A 13,656-nucleotide genomic window follows, 5' to 3' on the forward strand; every position below is an offset into this window, starting at 1 on the left:
AAACCGAAGTAGCCTCTGCTTTCGGTTTTTTTTTTGAAGTGTTGTATATGTGTACAGAACTCAGTTACAGGGAGATGTCATTACTGAGGCGACGGTCGTGGGCAAGATTACAAGCCGCGGTTGAAAAGCTGAGACGTAAACGTGCCGGAAGAACAAGTGAACAATGCAGGTATATGCTTTGATTTAATAAATGTTTTGAAAGGTAGCGGAGCGATGCACTGGGCTCTGAACAATACAGGATAAGCGGATGTTAAGAGTAAAGGGAACATTTCATGCTCAATTCAAGGTGCCTGACTGCAGTTCTGCATTTCTCTATAAAATAAAAGCACTTCTTCACCTTTGCTTAATGAGACTCGGCGTTTATCTCTGAGCTTCCACCGATCGTTCCAGTGGCAATCATGGAAACTCATATACGACGAGTGAAATATATTATTGGTGAAATGCTCTCTATAAAACGATAAACTCCCAAGTGCTGCTAAAGAGCGAGGAGTGAGGGTGCGGAAAGAGCTCGAAGCAGTAAAGCTTTCTTTTATGAGTCCAACAGCCAATGTGTATTTTGCAAGCGGAGTTTTACAGTGACAATTCGATTTTTAAAGTTATCTATTTTAAAGAAAACATAAAAGGTACTGGCTGTTGAAATGTGTGTGTTGTGTGTGTGTGTGTGTGTGTGTGTGTGTGTGTGTGTGTGTGTGGTGTGTGTGTGTGTGTGTGTGTGTGTGTGTGTGTGTGTACTTAAAGAGAGCACGCCCAACTGAACAGACAGATGGGGTTGTCCTCACACCTGTCCGACTACCTGTCTTCTGATAGATAACAGCTCTGGCAATCATAAACCAGATCGAGTAACTGGTCGAAGGCAACTTAAACTTTAGTGTGGAGTGAGTGAACTGAATGCGAGCGGGACCATCCCCGTCGTAAATGGCGAATTTCTCTCCACCCACCTCTAAGTGACAACAAGTGACGGTCTCTACTTCCAGTTGGCACCCACGATAAAGGTCCCTCTGTCTCACCGCCCTCTGTAGTTTTCCAGAGTACTGAATGTACGCGATTATTATCCAAGCCAAGATTGGAGCGAAGTGAGGTCATTTTCCAAGCGTATTACCATTCAGACAAGGAAGCACTGCAGTCTCGCTCTGGTCACTCCTCAACTTTCATGCATTATGGGGGTTTGCTTTGTTTATTTACTGAAGCAGAGTATCGCCACTCTCCAATCCCTCTCTCCCCTCCCCCCTCTTTTTCTTGTCCTCCCTCCCCATCTCTCTCTCTCTCCTCTCTCTCTCTCTCTCCCTCCCTCTCTCTCTCTCTCTCTCTCTCTCTCTCTCTCTCCCTCTCTCTCCCCCCCTCTCTCTCTCTCTCTCTCTCTCTCACTCTCTCTCTCTCTCTCTCTCTCTCTCTCTCTCTCTCTCTCTCTCTCTCTCTCTCTCTCTCTCTCTCTCTCTCTCTCTCTCTCTCTCTCTCTCTCTCTCTCTCTCTCTCCCCCTCTCTCTCTCCCTCTCCCTCTCACTCTCTCTCTCTTATAATTGCAGTATCGACTTGGCCAGAAACAAGGTCGCAAAGATTTGCGTTCTCCAATACAGAACTCCCCCCATTATCACTCACAGGCAATAAAGTACATCGTTGCCTACGGAGTAATAAATTAGCTTTTGACCAGGGTGGCGCTAGGGCTTTAGAGCTGTGAGGGAGATCAGACCAAGAAGAAAACAGTGAGAACTCCCTCTCCCACTTGGTTGAGAAACAACCACCGCTAATTGTTAGAAGCAACCAGGAAACCCTTTGGTGACATTTCAGTGTGAACCATACATCCTTATCAATCTACAAGCGAGCGAGACAGTGTCATAAAAAATATAGAGCGTAACACCCTCCCCCACTGACACCACTACCCCGCCCCTCAAACTAACATTCGGTGCACTTTAGAATAAAAACAAAGCAATCGGTTTTACAGCGCGGTCGTTAATCTCTTTAGGTCTCTCGTATCAGCGTATCCTGTGTACACCAGTGGGGTTTACATTCAAGTAACGCATATGGCCGGTTGTGTTTCTTTGCTCCTTGGATACCGAGCGATTTATTTGATTCGGAGGAGGTGGGGGGGGGGGGGAGTGTTGTCAGAGTTCGAGTCAATTAATAATGATGAAAATACAGGAAAAGTTTGGGGATTGACAATTTAAAACAGGACTTCTGGCTGTTCGGTCGGAGCTGGGTTTTAAATTAGACGACGTCGATAAACGCAGAAAGTGAGAGCGTATGGTGGCGAGAGAGGTACCGAGGTGCATTGATCTGAGACCCTGATTATTAATCAAAAGCAGCCAACTTCTGCCGCTCCCCCTCCCCCTCCGGTGCGCGCTCCCCCGCCCCGCGCGCGCGCGCGTTCTGTCCCGGGGGGGGGGGGGTGAAGAGAGTGCGTTCAATGCAGATCAGTTAGTTTCGAGGGTAGGTGGGGAAAGGAAAGTCGGAATTGAGGAGGTGGGGGTTGGCCGGGCAGTGGTTGAGATGGTGGTGGGATAGGGGGATGGGAATGGAACAGAGCAAAGGCGCTATCAAGAAGTAAAGTGTGTTTGCATTTATAGCCAATTTATTACCAATGAACATATGGTCTGTATTTTGTCTAACGTCATAATCGGGAAGAGCAAACAGCGGGCAATCTGAGAGTGTGGAGGGACACTGCCACTCGCCTACTGTGTAAACGCACTTGGACAATATTAAGAGTGGATCATTTTTTGTGAGTCCCTGGGTATATAAAGCGCATCAGTCTTATCTGTGCACGCACTCCTGATTTTCCATTTGGAGATACTTCAACGACATCCGAGCGTTAAAAAAAACAACACTGGCTGCATCAGCCATTCCATTCCAGCTTTTGACAGGTGAGCACTTTCAGTCAGCACTTTTATTTTCTAATGGATTCGCATTTCCTCGGATTCGCGGCGCTCGGCGAGCGGAGTCCACTGCAGTTTGCTCTGCTGTGAATCCGCAACTATAAATGTTGAGGAACGAACTTCAAAGTGAACGCGGCGCGGATTAAACTAGGGAATTCTGTCACTGGAATGAACGCCGCGCGTTCCTGTTTTTACTGCGGAACGAAGTACACTCAACGTTTCCTTGTAATGCTGCTGCTCTCCCATTGCGCTTGCCGCCGTGAATAGATGCAGTTACGATGGGAAAATGTGCACACGTGTACGCCTACCGTCTTCTTCCATTGCAGTCAAACACCCTGGCCGCTAGTGCTCTTTAATAGTTACGTGAATTGTACAGTTTTATAACCTGGATATCCTGACTACACGCGTTACTAGATCGAGCAAAGGGTAAACACGGCCACTCCACCCTGCCACAGCTAACACATCCCCAACTTCAGCCCCTTCAATTCTCAGACTTTTTAAATCCTCCACCCCTCGCCCACGCACACACACGGATATCGCTCGACACCTCTCTCCCCCTTTCCCCGCGAACTCAAGCCCGCAATTCACTTTCTACAATGCGCCCTGTCGTTCTTAATAGGAAGAAGCGGATACCGGAATGAATTATTCTGCGCAGTCATTACACACAGAGTGAAGAGAAGTCACCTGGATAAGGCGTGTCTGTCAGTGATGCCTAAGCAGAAATAGAAATTGAAAATATACGCACCTAACCCACAGATTCACAGCTCCTGTGAGTTTAGTGAGTGTTCTTGTGCACACGCCAGTACCCTTCAGTTATTCAGCATTTTTACCTTTAGGATGAAGCTCGCTCCGAGAACTTTACGTCTGAATTTTGCAAGTGGTGCATGTTATATCTCAAACAAACCCTGGAAAAAAACCCCATTCAGTTTGATCGTTTGTTTTTAAAAGTTCTTCGGTCACTGGTTGCAATTCAAGAATATTTGTCAATACGCCCCATTAAACTAAATTTAAGATGCGGACAGTGGACTTTATGATAAGGAACCGTGATCCGTGATATGATCCATATACACTAAACATATATAATTAATCCCAATCAGCCTCATTACTAAAAACATTATCCCTTTCTTTGTTCTTCGGTAAACACTTTTTTTTTACTTTCAAGGTGAATCGAACCCACAGTTGTGACAGTTCTCGATTATGTCAGTAGAGTTCGCCAGTGTATCAGGAGTATAACTTGGCCTCAGTTGACGCGCAGTGTAACGATCAACCGTTTCTAATTGTTAATGCGATTCGGCTCTAACTGCAAAGTTTTTCAATCCGAGTCGTGTGTCCACATATAAGGAAAAAGGGTTGTAATTAAGAATTTTCGCTCAAAGGTTGAAGCCAAAGGCCATCGTTTTTTTTAAGGAAGCGGGAAGTCATTATATGGAGATTTCGGCATTTTACCGTTAGTGTTTACGTACCTCCCCGAAATCAAGTTCCCCAATACAACCAGGACGGATCATTGATATTTTCCCCTAAATTTCTTCACGCATTTATTTTAAGAATGTTTTTTTTATATATGGGATGCACTTAACTTACAAATTCACAGCTCCAATGAGTTTAGTAGGAGTTCATGTGCTCACGCCAGTGCGTTTCAATTATTCAGCATTTGCGCCTTTAGAAACTCGAATATTCAGATTAAATTTAAATCTTAATTTTGAAAGGGATGTGTGTTGTACCTTAAGTAGAACCTAAAGAAATCGTGAAGCAGTGTTTCTAATTGGACGAGATGTCAAGTCCTTGCCAAATGCACAAGTTTACATATTCGGTGGAACGGCGTACTTCAAGCTGACAATTTGACAGTACTGACTTGCGTATTCCAACCTACTATTGGTTCTTGTCCCCAAGGAACGGTCTTGGAAATAAGCACCAATTCTCGTTCTCACTCTGCAGCGAAAGGAATTTCTTTTTTAAAAGAAAGTATTAATTAAATGTCACAGCGCGTGGATTTAATTCGTCTTGTTTTTGAAAGAAAAAATTGATTGCAAATTAATCGTTTTAAGGTAAATCATTGCTTTGGTTTAACAAGGGTGAAAATGTGGGAGATCTCCCCGTGGGGGAGAGGCAAATCCTGGTGTGACATGTTTAATCAAAGAAAGTAAAAGAATAAAGAAAAAGCTTTCGCCTCTGAGGGAAAGAACTGTTTTATTTTCAAATGAAACATTAGCAAATGAGGCGCTAAAAATAAGCCCTGAGGCGTTATTTCAATCGGATTATAGAATGATGCTCTCTGAGTCCTCTAGGTAATATCGAAATAGACTTCCCACAAAAACTCCATACGAGATAGCAAAGCGTTCCTCTTGAACAACCGAACGCTTGATGCTACTTTCTTTTATCCATAATACGCAGTGATTTTGTTCCGCCTTTTCTAGCTGTTTAACCTCAGGGAAAATAAAACCTTCTGCTTATTACTGAGAACTCGGGTTCGGGCGTGCAGAAAGCCTTCAGGAATCTTATGTAAATGACAATTCCTGCAGCACGAATACCACCTTAGGGTATATTTCATTGCATTATCACACTAGGAGCCCATTGATAACGGGTTTACAATCTTATACTGCAGAACAAGCAATTAACTATTTCTGAAGCATAGAACAATCAAATATAAATACTTAGTATGGGCTTGGGTGAAATATTATCAGAGATGGTTACCGCCATCTTTATATCATTTTGGAACTCTTTTTCATTGTAACAGATCTCAGTTGTTGGGAATACAAACGTGTTATGTTTAATTATTTTTGACGCAGTCCGGACCAATATTTAGGATTTAGAATTGGCATTTTGTCACCTGCATTTAACTACTGGCGATATCTCCTTTAAACACAGGTTAAGAACCTGGGAATCTTTTGAGTGAACCCTGCTGTTCTTTATTGAGGTACACGTACTGTAGATTTCGGAACAAGTACTGAGGGTAAACGTTTTTCTCTGAACGAATCAGGTCTCGGCCAGAATTACCAGCTTTCTTTTGGAATACCAAGAACAAAAATTGCTTTTACTTGCAGTCTATAGTTTTAAATAATTTACTGAGCATGTTATTGATAGTTTGCAAAAATCCATTATATTTTAATGATCTGACAGGTAATTAAAAAGCAAACGGTGGATGGATTGTGCTTCGGCCGCTCAAGGTGTGACGAGGAAAATTAGAACGCAAAACCGACAGATTTCCTTGTATAATTTAATCATTATATTTCATATTAATTTTATTGGGAATCGACTCGGTTCGAAATAGCTATTGAATGATAAATTCGATTTCGCGCCAGCTCATTGGCTTTAACACCCAATTATTTAAGTTTTGCCTCTCCATTAGTAATTAATTTAAGGAATTTAATACCAAATTACAAGAAAGGCCGTACGAATTTAATTCTCCCGTCACTGACTCTCGCTCACCTTCATAAAGAGGTATGTGGATACCTAACAGCGCCAATTCCCAACTGGAATTATCACGTTCATATAATTTGATTTTACATACATTCTTTATACTCCTAGCACTCTCCCTTGCCAGGCCGCTTAAAGTAACCTGAAGTATTGCAATCAAGATAGTTTAAAATCAATTTTAGTTCTTAAGTGCGGGAAAGTTGATCATATTGCGCCTGAGCAAAATACACCCAATTTACTTGATTAAATTAGACCCATTTGCCTCAATGACCTGAATCATTTCTTCAAGAAATTTATTATCTGTTTCTGCCCTAAGGACTAAACCAACGTGGTTGACTCCTGTTGGGGGGGGGGGGTAGGTTGAAGCAATTGCTCGTCTCAACTCTCCATACATCGAATCAAATAACTTCAAAAGTTAGTGCGGATGTCAGAGCGGAGCCCTCGTTTGGCACTGGTGAAAAAGGCAAATTATGGTGGGAAGGGGTTTTTAAGCTACCTGCGAAAGTAAACAGGTAAACACAAATGGAGGGCACTTGAGCTGAAGTAGGGCCACTTATCCCTGTTCACATTTACCTCTCCTTTTCAGACTCTTGTTAGATTGTTCAAATAACTCCTCGAACCTATCAGTCTCTTCAGCAGGGGATTAAGATTTTGTGTAAAGGTCACCTATCTCGTCTTGTTTTAGAACCCGCCCTAGAAAGAAAGACTCAGCTCAAGTCCAACAGACAATGTGATGATCTTTCTTTCTCCACTGCTCCCTGTGCGTTTAGCTCAGTCTGATCCTCCACGCTATCTTCTCCAGAATTCGGCGGTATTCATTCCCCACTTTTAGTTTTAGAAGGATAAGCCGTTATTTCTGGCAGGGCGATCTATATGGCATACATCACCATCTATACGGCCACAGAAGAAATTGTGCAAAGAACAACTATTCACTGAGCATCTTTCAGTTTGTATTTAGAATAGTCATAGGCTAAGAATCACTGGAATCACACCGCGTACAAAGTCAACAGCATCTTTATATACTTGCAAATGTGAAATACAGATTTCAAACTTTTCCATGTTTATTGTGGGAAGTTTGCGGGAGCCGGTGGGCATCTAACTCTGGCAAAGCGCACAAAACAAGTTCAGAACTCAAGCAATCAGACTAAAGCGGAACAGAACTTGAACACTTGATCGTTCTGCTTAGCGGAATGCTGGAAACAGTCGAGTTATCAGCACCTCACACTGTACACACCTAACCAGAGGCCAAACGTATTCACACGTGTGGATATAGAATGGACTTTTTGTCACCTTCCGATGTACTCTTTCGTGGTTAATTATTCAGAAACCATTACCCACACCACTTTTTGGACATGCTTATCAGATAGTCCAAGTTAGGCGCTAGAACAGGTTTAGCGGCAGAGTCTGCGCGATTCACTGTCGATCTAACAGAGCAAATAAAACACATGGAAGCGTTTGCGATAACAGACGGTACATAGTGATGGGTATCCCACACTTCTTCATCCAAATAGCTGAACGGTCCGCTGCGGCTTTTTCTCCCGACCCGTGAGATTTTCAAATGCCTATAAGTCATTGAAACGCGTACTCCTCTGCGAGAAATATTTGCATAAAATCGGAGAAGTACATTAAACATTTTACTCTATTAGCAAGTACATTTAAAAGCAAGTTAACGGGAAGTTGTGACGTATATTATATGTCATTACTTTCATCGGCAAAAGGGTGATTTATCGCAATGACAATATTCAGGAAAATCGGAAGCAAGGAATCTCGTGTTGACCTCCTTCCGTTTCTCACTGCTGGTGTCCTCCGCGACCTGGACATGGATAGTAGATTCAAACATTTTAACATGCTCAGTTTCGTTCCTTTTGTTAAGTTGTGGCTAATGGTTTACCTGTAAGCAGAATGCCCCGATAGAATGGCGGTTCGGTACTATATTGTTGGTAAATCCAACAATGCAAATAAAAATTGCCAAATCCAACGTTATACTCCCCTTCCCCTCGACATTGTCTTAAAGGGTGACTATGAACCTGATCTTTTTATTCGTTTTAGGAGCGTTAATAATCGTGACCTGCGGTGCGTTTTTTTTAAAATCCAAGCACTTAGACATAAATGTCCAAACATAAACATCCACAGACATAAATTTTCATATTTTAAAGCACGGAGGGGCCGGAATCCCTCTCTATTGTCACTGACAAAGGGCGATGTATCACAGCACGTATCCCAACAAAATTGCTGCCAAACTGCGGCCGCCGTCTCTAACTTGGACGCAACTTCCCCACCTTGCTCCCTGAGTTTAGGTCCACACAAAATACCGCCTGTGAGCGGATCGATGTGATAAATCGATCCCATGCACAGAGCGAAAGTGAGGATGGAGCGAGGGGCGAGAGAGAGAGAGAGAGAGAGAGAGAGAGAGAGAGAGAGAGAGAACGCGTTAACATGGAGTTGCCTTAATATTGTAGAAGGGTTCAGAAATGAATGAAGAGATAGTCCATTGAAAGCAGTTGAATGCCATGACAACTAGAAACAACCTCAGATTTATTCCAAACAGTTAGAACACATTGTACCAGGGCGTCAATCATCTATTATGTCGCGACTGAAATAAATGCAAAAACTGGCCTCGGACAAAGGCTTCCAACAGGAGCCGGACATTTGTCTACATTTCCCCCATTGTCCGCAGCTTAGCAATCGGTTTGTATTTGTGTTTGCCCTGGTCCGACCACCCAAGATGCGGTGAGGAGTTGGTAAAATCTGCAGTATTGTCACCCAAATCACATACTAGATGGGCGGCAGAGGGAGAAAGTGAGTGTGTGTGAGAGAGGGATAGAGAGAGAGAGAGAGAGAGAGAGAGAGAGAGAGAGAGAGAGAGAGAGAGAGAGAGAGAGATCAACAATAATAAATTGTTGTGCTGGAATCACAGTAGCTCTACGTGCCCATTGAATCTAGACTTCTGAGAGAAAGTTTGTTTTAAAGACAAATCTTCGAGCTCGTCAGTGTATCGGCATAAAATCTGCCTGAGAAAGTTGCGAGAAATCTGGACTTGCTCAAATCATCTTAACTGCGTCTCTTTCTTTCCAGAACGAATTGCATATATAGGATATGAATGGGGTAGGGCTTCTATATTTCTCTAACCTCGTCAAATAAATTCAACGGTCGTCTAATCGAGACTTTGGCAGAGAAAAAAACGATTTTGCAGCATGAATATATTTGGGGTTAGATGCACCCACCAGTCAAATGGAAAATGATGAACTGACAACGCAAAGTTCTCCAATCTTGTCAATTCGAGCTGTGACCCAGCTATTCTTAAATTCGCCCCCCATTATCCAGATTGCAATGCTGCAGCATTACAGAATATACCTTCAGTTTAAATCAAATTGCTGGAACTAGGGCCCTGTGAGCTGGAGTTCTCTGGCGCAAAGAAGAACATTATTTTCCGGTTTAGTGCATGCAATTGTTTTGGGCCGCACTGGAAAAGCCAGGGATAAATGCAAAGCGCTTCTCAGAGCAATTTGTTAAATAGCATTTTCAAGTACGCAGAATATAAGGCTACTTGGAGGTCCTTTGTATGTAAATTGAGTCTAAACAAAAAAGAGCCCTTCCCATCTTTGTAATTAATTGACACGTTATAGCACTTATCGTGGGCTGAAGCGCCAATGATGGAGAGTCAGATATCTCTAAACCAATACCACCTCTCCCCACCAACCGCGCGCGCACACACACACACACACACACACACACACACACACACACACACACACACACACACACACACACACACACACACACCTACAACTACCCCTACCGCCGCCTACCCTCAGCTTCCTCACCCCACACACTTCCACATCGGCAAACATAGTCTTCACCCACTTGACTCCCAGGTCCCGCCCACACATGTTCAACCTTTTGGCACTTTTTATTTAAATGCCCCCCCCCCCTCCGCACACACACACACACACACACAAACACACACACACACACACACATATTGCAGGTTCCTGTATTGTGACCAACCCTACGAGAACTGATCAGTGTTACCAATGGCTCATTCGTTCGACATCACAGTGGGCGCGAAGTAAGATTCGAACAGACCGAAGCTTTGATAATTTTGCCGGCCTTAAAGAATTATGCTTTCATTTTTAATGGCGAGAGGGGAGTCAGACGATAAACATTTGCACTAAATGGTGCGGTTCAGCAGGAGCATAGCCCGACCAGTGCTTAACCGACCCGCCTTCCCTCCGCTTTTTTGTGTCTGTGTGTATGAGAGTGTCTCTTTTTCTCAACAGCGGATTGACAGGGGGGGAAAGAGCTGGTGCTGCAACTTTTCCTGCATAAATTTGGCCAGAATATGTCGCTGACCAACACAAAGACGGGCTTTTCAGTAAAGGACATCTTGGACCTCCCTGACACCAATGATGAGGACGGCTCGGCGGCGGAGGCGACGGAGGAAGACGGGGAGGCTTCGGAAACAGTCGAAACTTCGGGGTTTGCCGGGCAAAGTCCGCTGGAAACTGTACAGAGGATCCCTCTGAAGAACCCCTTTTACGATAGCGCCGATAATCCGTACACCCGGTGGTTGGCCACAACTGAGAGTATCCAGTATTCCTGTAAGTGTTGCGAATTTTTCATTCTGAAAAAAATGCAACCTCCGACCTCTGAATATAATTCCAAATAATTTTGAATTATATTCAGAGGTCGGAGGTTATATTTATTTATATATATAGCGAAATATAATGTTAGTCATTATCCAGTGTGCGTAACGTGTGGTTTTGTTTTGCATCGTGCAATAACAATAAACGTCGATAAAGATTTCAATCAACACTAAAGTTCGCTCAAAACAAATAAAACTCTGTAATTAGAGGTTGAACCATTGTGCGAAAAGTCCGAGAATCAAAGCTGGTTTTCGAGTTTATTTTAAGCATTAATCTGATATAGTTTGGAGAAATTAGTGCGTTATTTGGCTTTGCCGACGCAGAAATTGGTAATAGATAAGAGGCGTTTTATCAATTAGTTCCTTTTTTTATATTTCCTTTTTCTGTACAGTGCACGGGATTTCAACTAACAATTCCCAACAGCAGAATTCCTCGAGTAAATCTTCGGATCCTTCGGCGGACGAATCGCAGGATAACGCAACGGAGACGTCTAGCAACGGCAGCGAGTCGGGGAAAAAGCGGAAACGGAGGGTTCTGTTTTCCAAGGCTCAGACTTACGAACTCGAGAGACGTTTCAGGCAGCAGAGATACCTGTCGGCGCCCGAGAGGGAGCACCTCGCCAGCCTGATCAGACTCACGCCAACCCAGGTCAAGATCTGGTTCCAGAACCACAGGTATAAGATGAAGCGGGCCAGGGCCGAGAAAGGTATGGACGTAAACCCTCTCCCCTCACCGAGAAGGGTGGCCGTGCCAGTTCTAGTGAGGGACGGCAAGCCTTGTCACGCTAGTATGGTGACGAACGCTCTGAAAAGCCAGGACTTGGCCGCGGCCACCTTCCAGACCAGCATCGCCTTCCCAGCCTATACCACACAGTCCCTCCAACACATGCAGTATAACTCCCATTTCAGCTCTGCCAGTAATCCCCAGTATCACACACACCCGCTGGTGCAGAGTCAGCAGTGGACTTGGTGAACCGGTGTAAAGACTGTTTGAGAACTGGGCAATATATATTATATATAAAATAATAATTATATAGTATATATGTATGAGTGTGCATGTGTGTGTGTGTGTATGTACATATATACATATATACCGGCACAACATACGTTTGGAACTGTGATTCAGCTGAGCTTCTCGTCGCCGTCTGTTTACAAACTATATATTGACTATAAAACCGGTTCTAGACGTGTTTAGAAATGCGAATTCAGCGCTCTTGTGATTTGTAAAGTATGTCTTTGTGTTGTAGGAATGTTTTCTCGTCACTTATGATTGTTGTATAAAAGGCAAGCGAGTACAAAAACTTTTGAAATCGTGGAAAAAGATTATTTCACATTCCCATTTTTATATAAAACTTGAAATATTTATGGGCCTTTGTAATTGAATTGCGCGATGTTTAGATGGGGTCCATTTTTGACGAGGGCACGGGTGGGTTGGGGAAAGGGCCATCTCGGTCGTTAATTTGCCAGAATTGCCAGCCGTCAGCTGAGGGCATTTGTTGTATGCAAATATTTTCCGATGTAATGTAGACCATGGCAAAGACTGGGAAAAGCCGATGGTTTTGAGAATAATGATGTGAATAATGACAAAAAAGCGCTTTGATGAGAGATTTTCCGAGTTTTTTATATTAAGAATTTTAATAAAATGTCCTGTCTCAAAATGGTATTGTATCCCTTGATGGTGTTAACTAGTGTTTAAAGGGAAGCAAAGGCTTTGTAACATTTGCTTGGACTATTTCTGGGTTGTAGCTAAGGCTTGGTTCCTTAATGTTTAAAGATTACTACCGCATAGTCTAAATTACATGTTTTGCGCGCTTTGCAACGTTAATTTCCCCGAATAATTTGGGGTCTCTAAGTTAAATTTATCAAGTTTTATTTTCAAATCCGCGAGGAAAACGCAGTGAGAGATTAAACTTTCACTGACTTAAAAAGTGAGGGAGAGCTGTTTTCAGAAAGCGAATTTCGGCCGGATAAATGGAAAGGGTACCTTGTTGCCTTGCCGCTTCTCAAAAATAAACGCACTTAAAGTTCACTCAGAGTTAAAGTGCTTCTTCAGCTGAGGGGCTTTTGATAAAATACAATCTCAATGGGTTGACTTTCTTGTTGACGATTTGAAAGGTCCAATCCAAGAACTTGCCCAGTAACTTCTTAAATATGGGATTTCCCTGGCAGGTAAATAGACAACTGACTTTCGAAACCTCTCCCTTGTTTGTTTGTTTATTTTAATAGGGAGGTCAATGCTAACAGGCGTGTTCTAAAAATAAAAGACAGCTCATTAACGAACGGGCTTCCCGATTCTGCAAGTACACTGACCGAATGCGCCGTAAAGATTGTAATTTTCATTCTTTAAAGTAGTTTTGAAAGAGTTCCGTCAAATCGGTAAAGGACATGAGACTTAGTTGATGTTTTATCGTACTTCCTTTCAGTCTTCGTTAACCCAAATCCGATCCCGACGACGTGCAAACGAATGTGAGGATGTTGCGGGGTTTTCAAATTGCCAGTGTGATTGGATTGACAGAGCGGTATTCAGAGACAGTAAAGCTTGGGTAAATAAGAAAGATGGCAAAACTTGCAACAATTTATTGCAAGTTTGCGAAACGCTTTTTAAAGAGTCCTTGGGGATGTGTCGGATCAAAGCACGCAAAACAACCTTGCCAGTCCCAAATGAATTTTCAGCAAACCTCTTGATGATTATCTGATTTAATTCAATATCTAAAGCAAACACGATTATCT

At 43.1% G+C, this 13,656-nt stretch overlaps 1 protein-coding gene across 3 annotated transcripts; it reads left to right on the top strand.

Annotated features, from left to right (window-relative positions):
• Positions 1-10,623: 10,623 nt before the first annotated feature.
• On the top strand, positions 10,624-11,899 carry LOC132402516 (homeobox protein Nkx-2.2a-like). Of its 3 annotated transcripts, XM_059985370.1 has the most exons (3): positions 10,624-10,882; positions 11,172-11,174; positions 11,319-11,899. In XM_059985370.1, exons 1-3 carry the CDS (start codon positions 10,624-10,626, stop codon positions 11,897-11,899), a joined length of 843 nt encoding a protein of 280 aa, XP_059841353.1. The 3 variants fall into 3 exon arrangements, with proteins under 3 accessions (XP_059841353.1, XP_059841352.1, XP_059841354.1); XM_059985369.1 differs by lacking the exon at positions 11,172-11,174 and having other exon boundaries at positions 10,624-10,886; positions 11,287-11,899; XM_059985371.1 differs by lacking the exon at positions 11,172-11,174.
• The last annotated feature ends 1,757 nt before the right edge of the window (positions 11,900-13,656 follow it).

This window comes from Hypanus sabinus, chromosome 12 (assembly GCF_030144855.1).
Source record: "Hypanus sabinus isolate sHypSab1 chromosome 12, sHypSab1.hap1, whole genome shotgun sequence".
NCBI classification, from domain to species: Eukaryota; Metazoa; Chordata; class Chondrichthyes; order Myliobatiformes; family Dasyatidae; genus Hypanus; species Hypanus sabinus.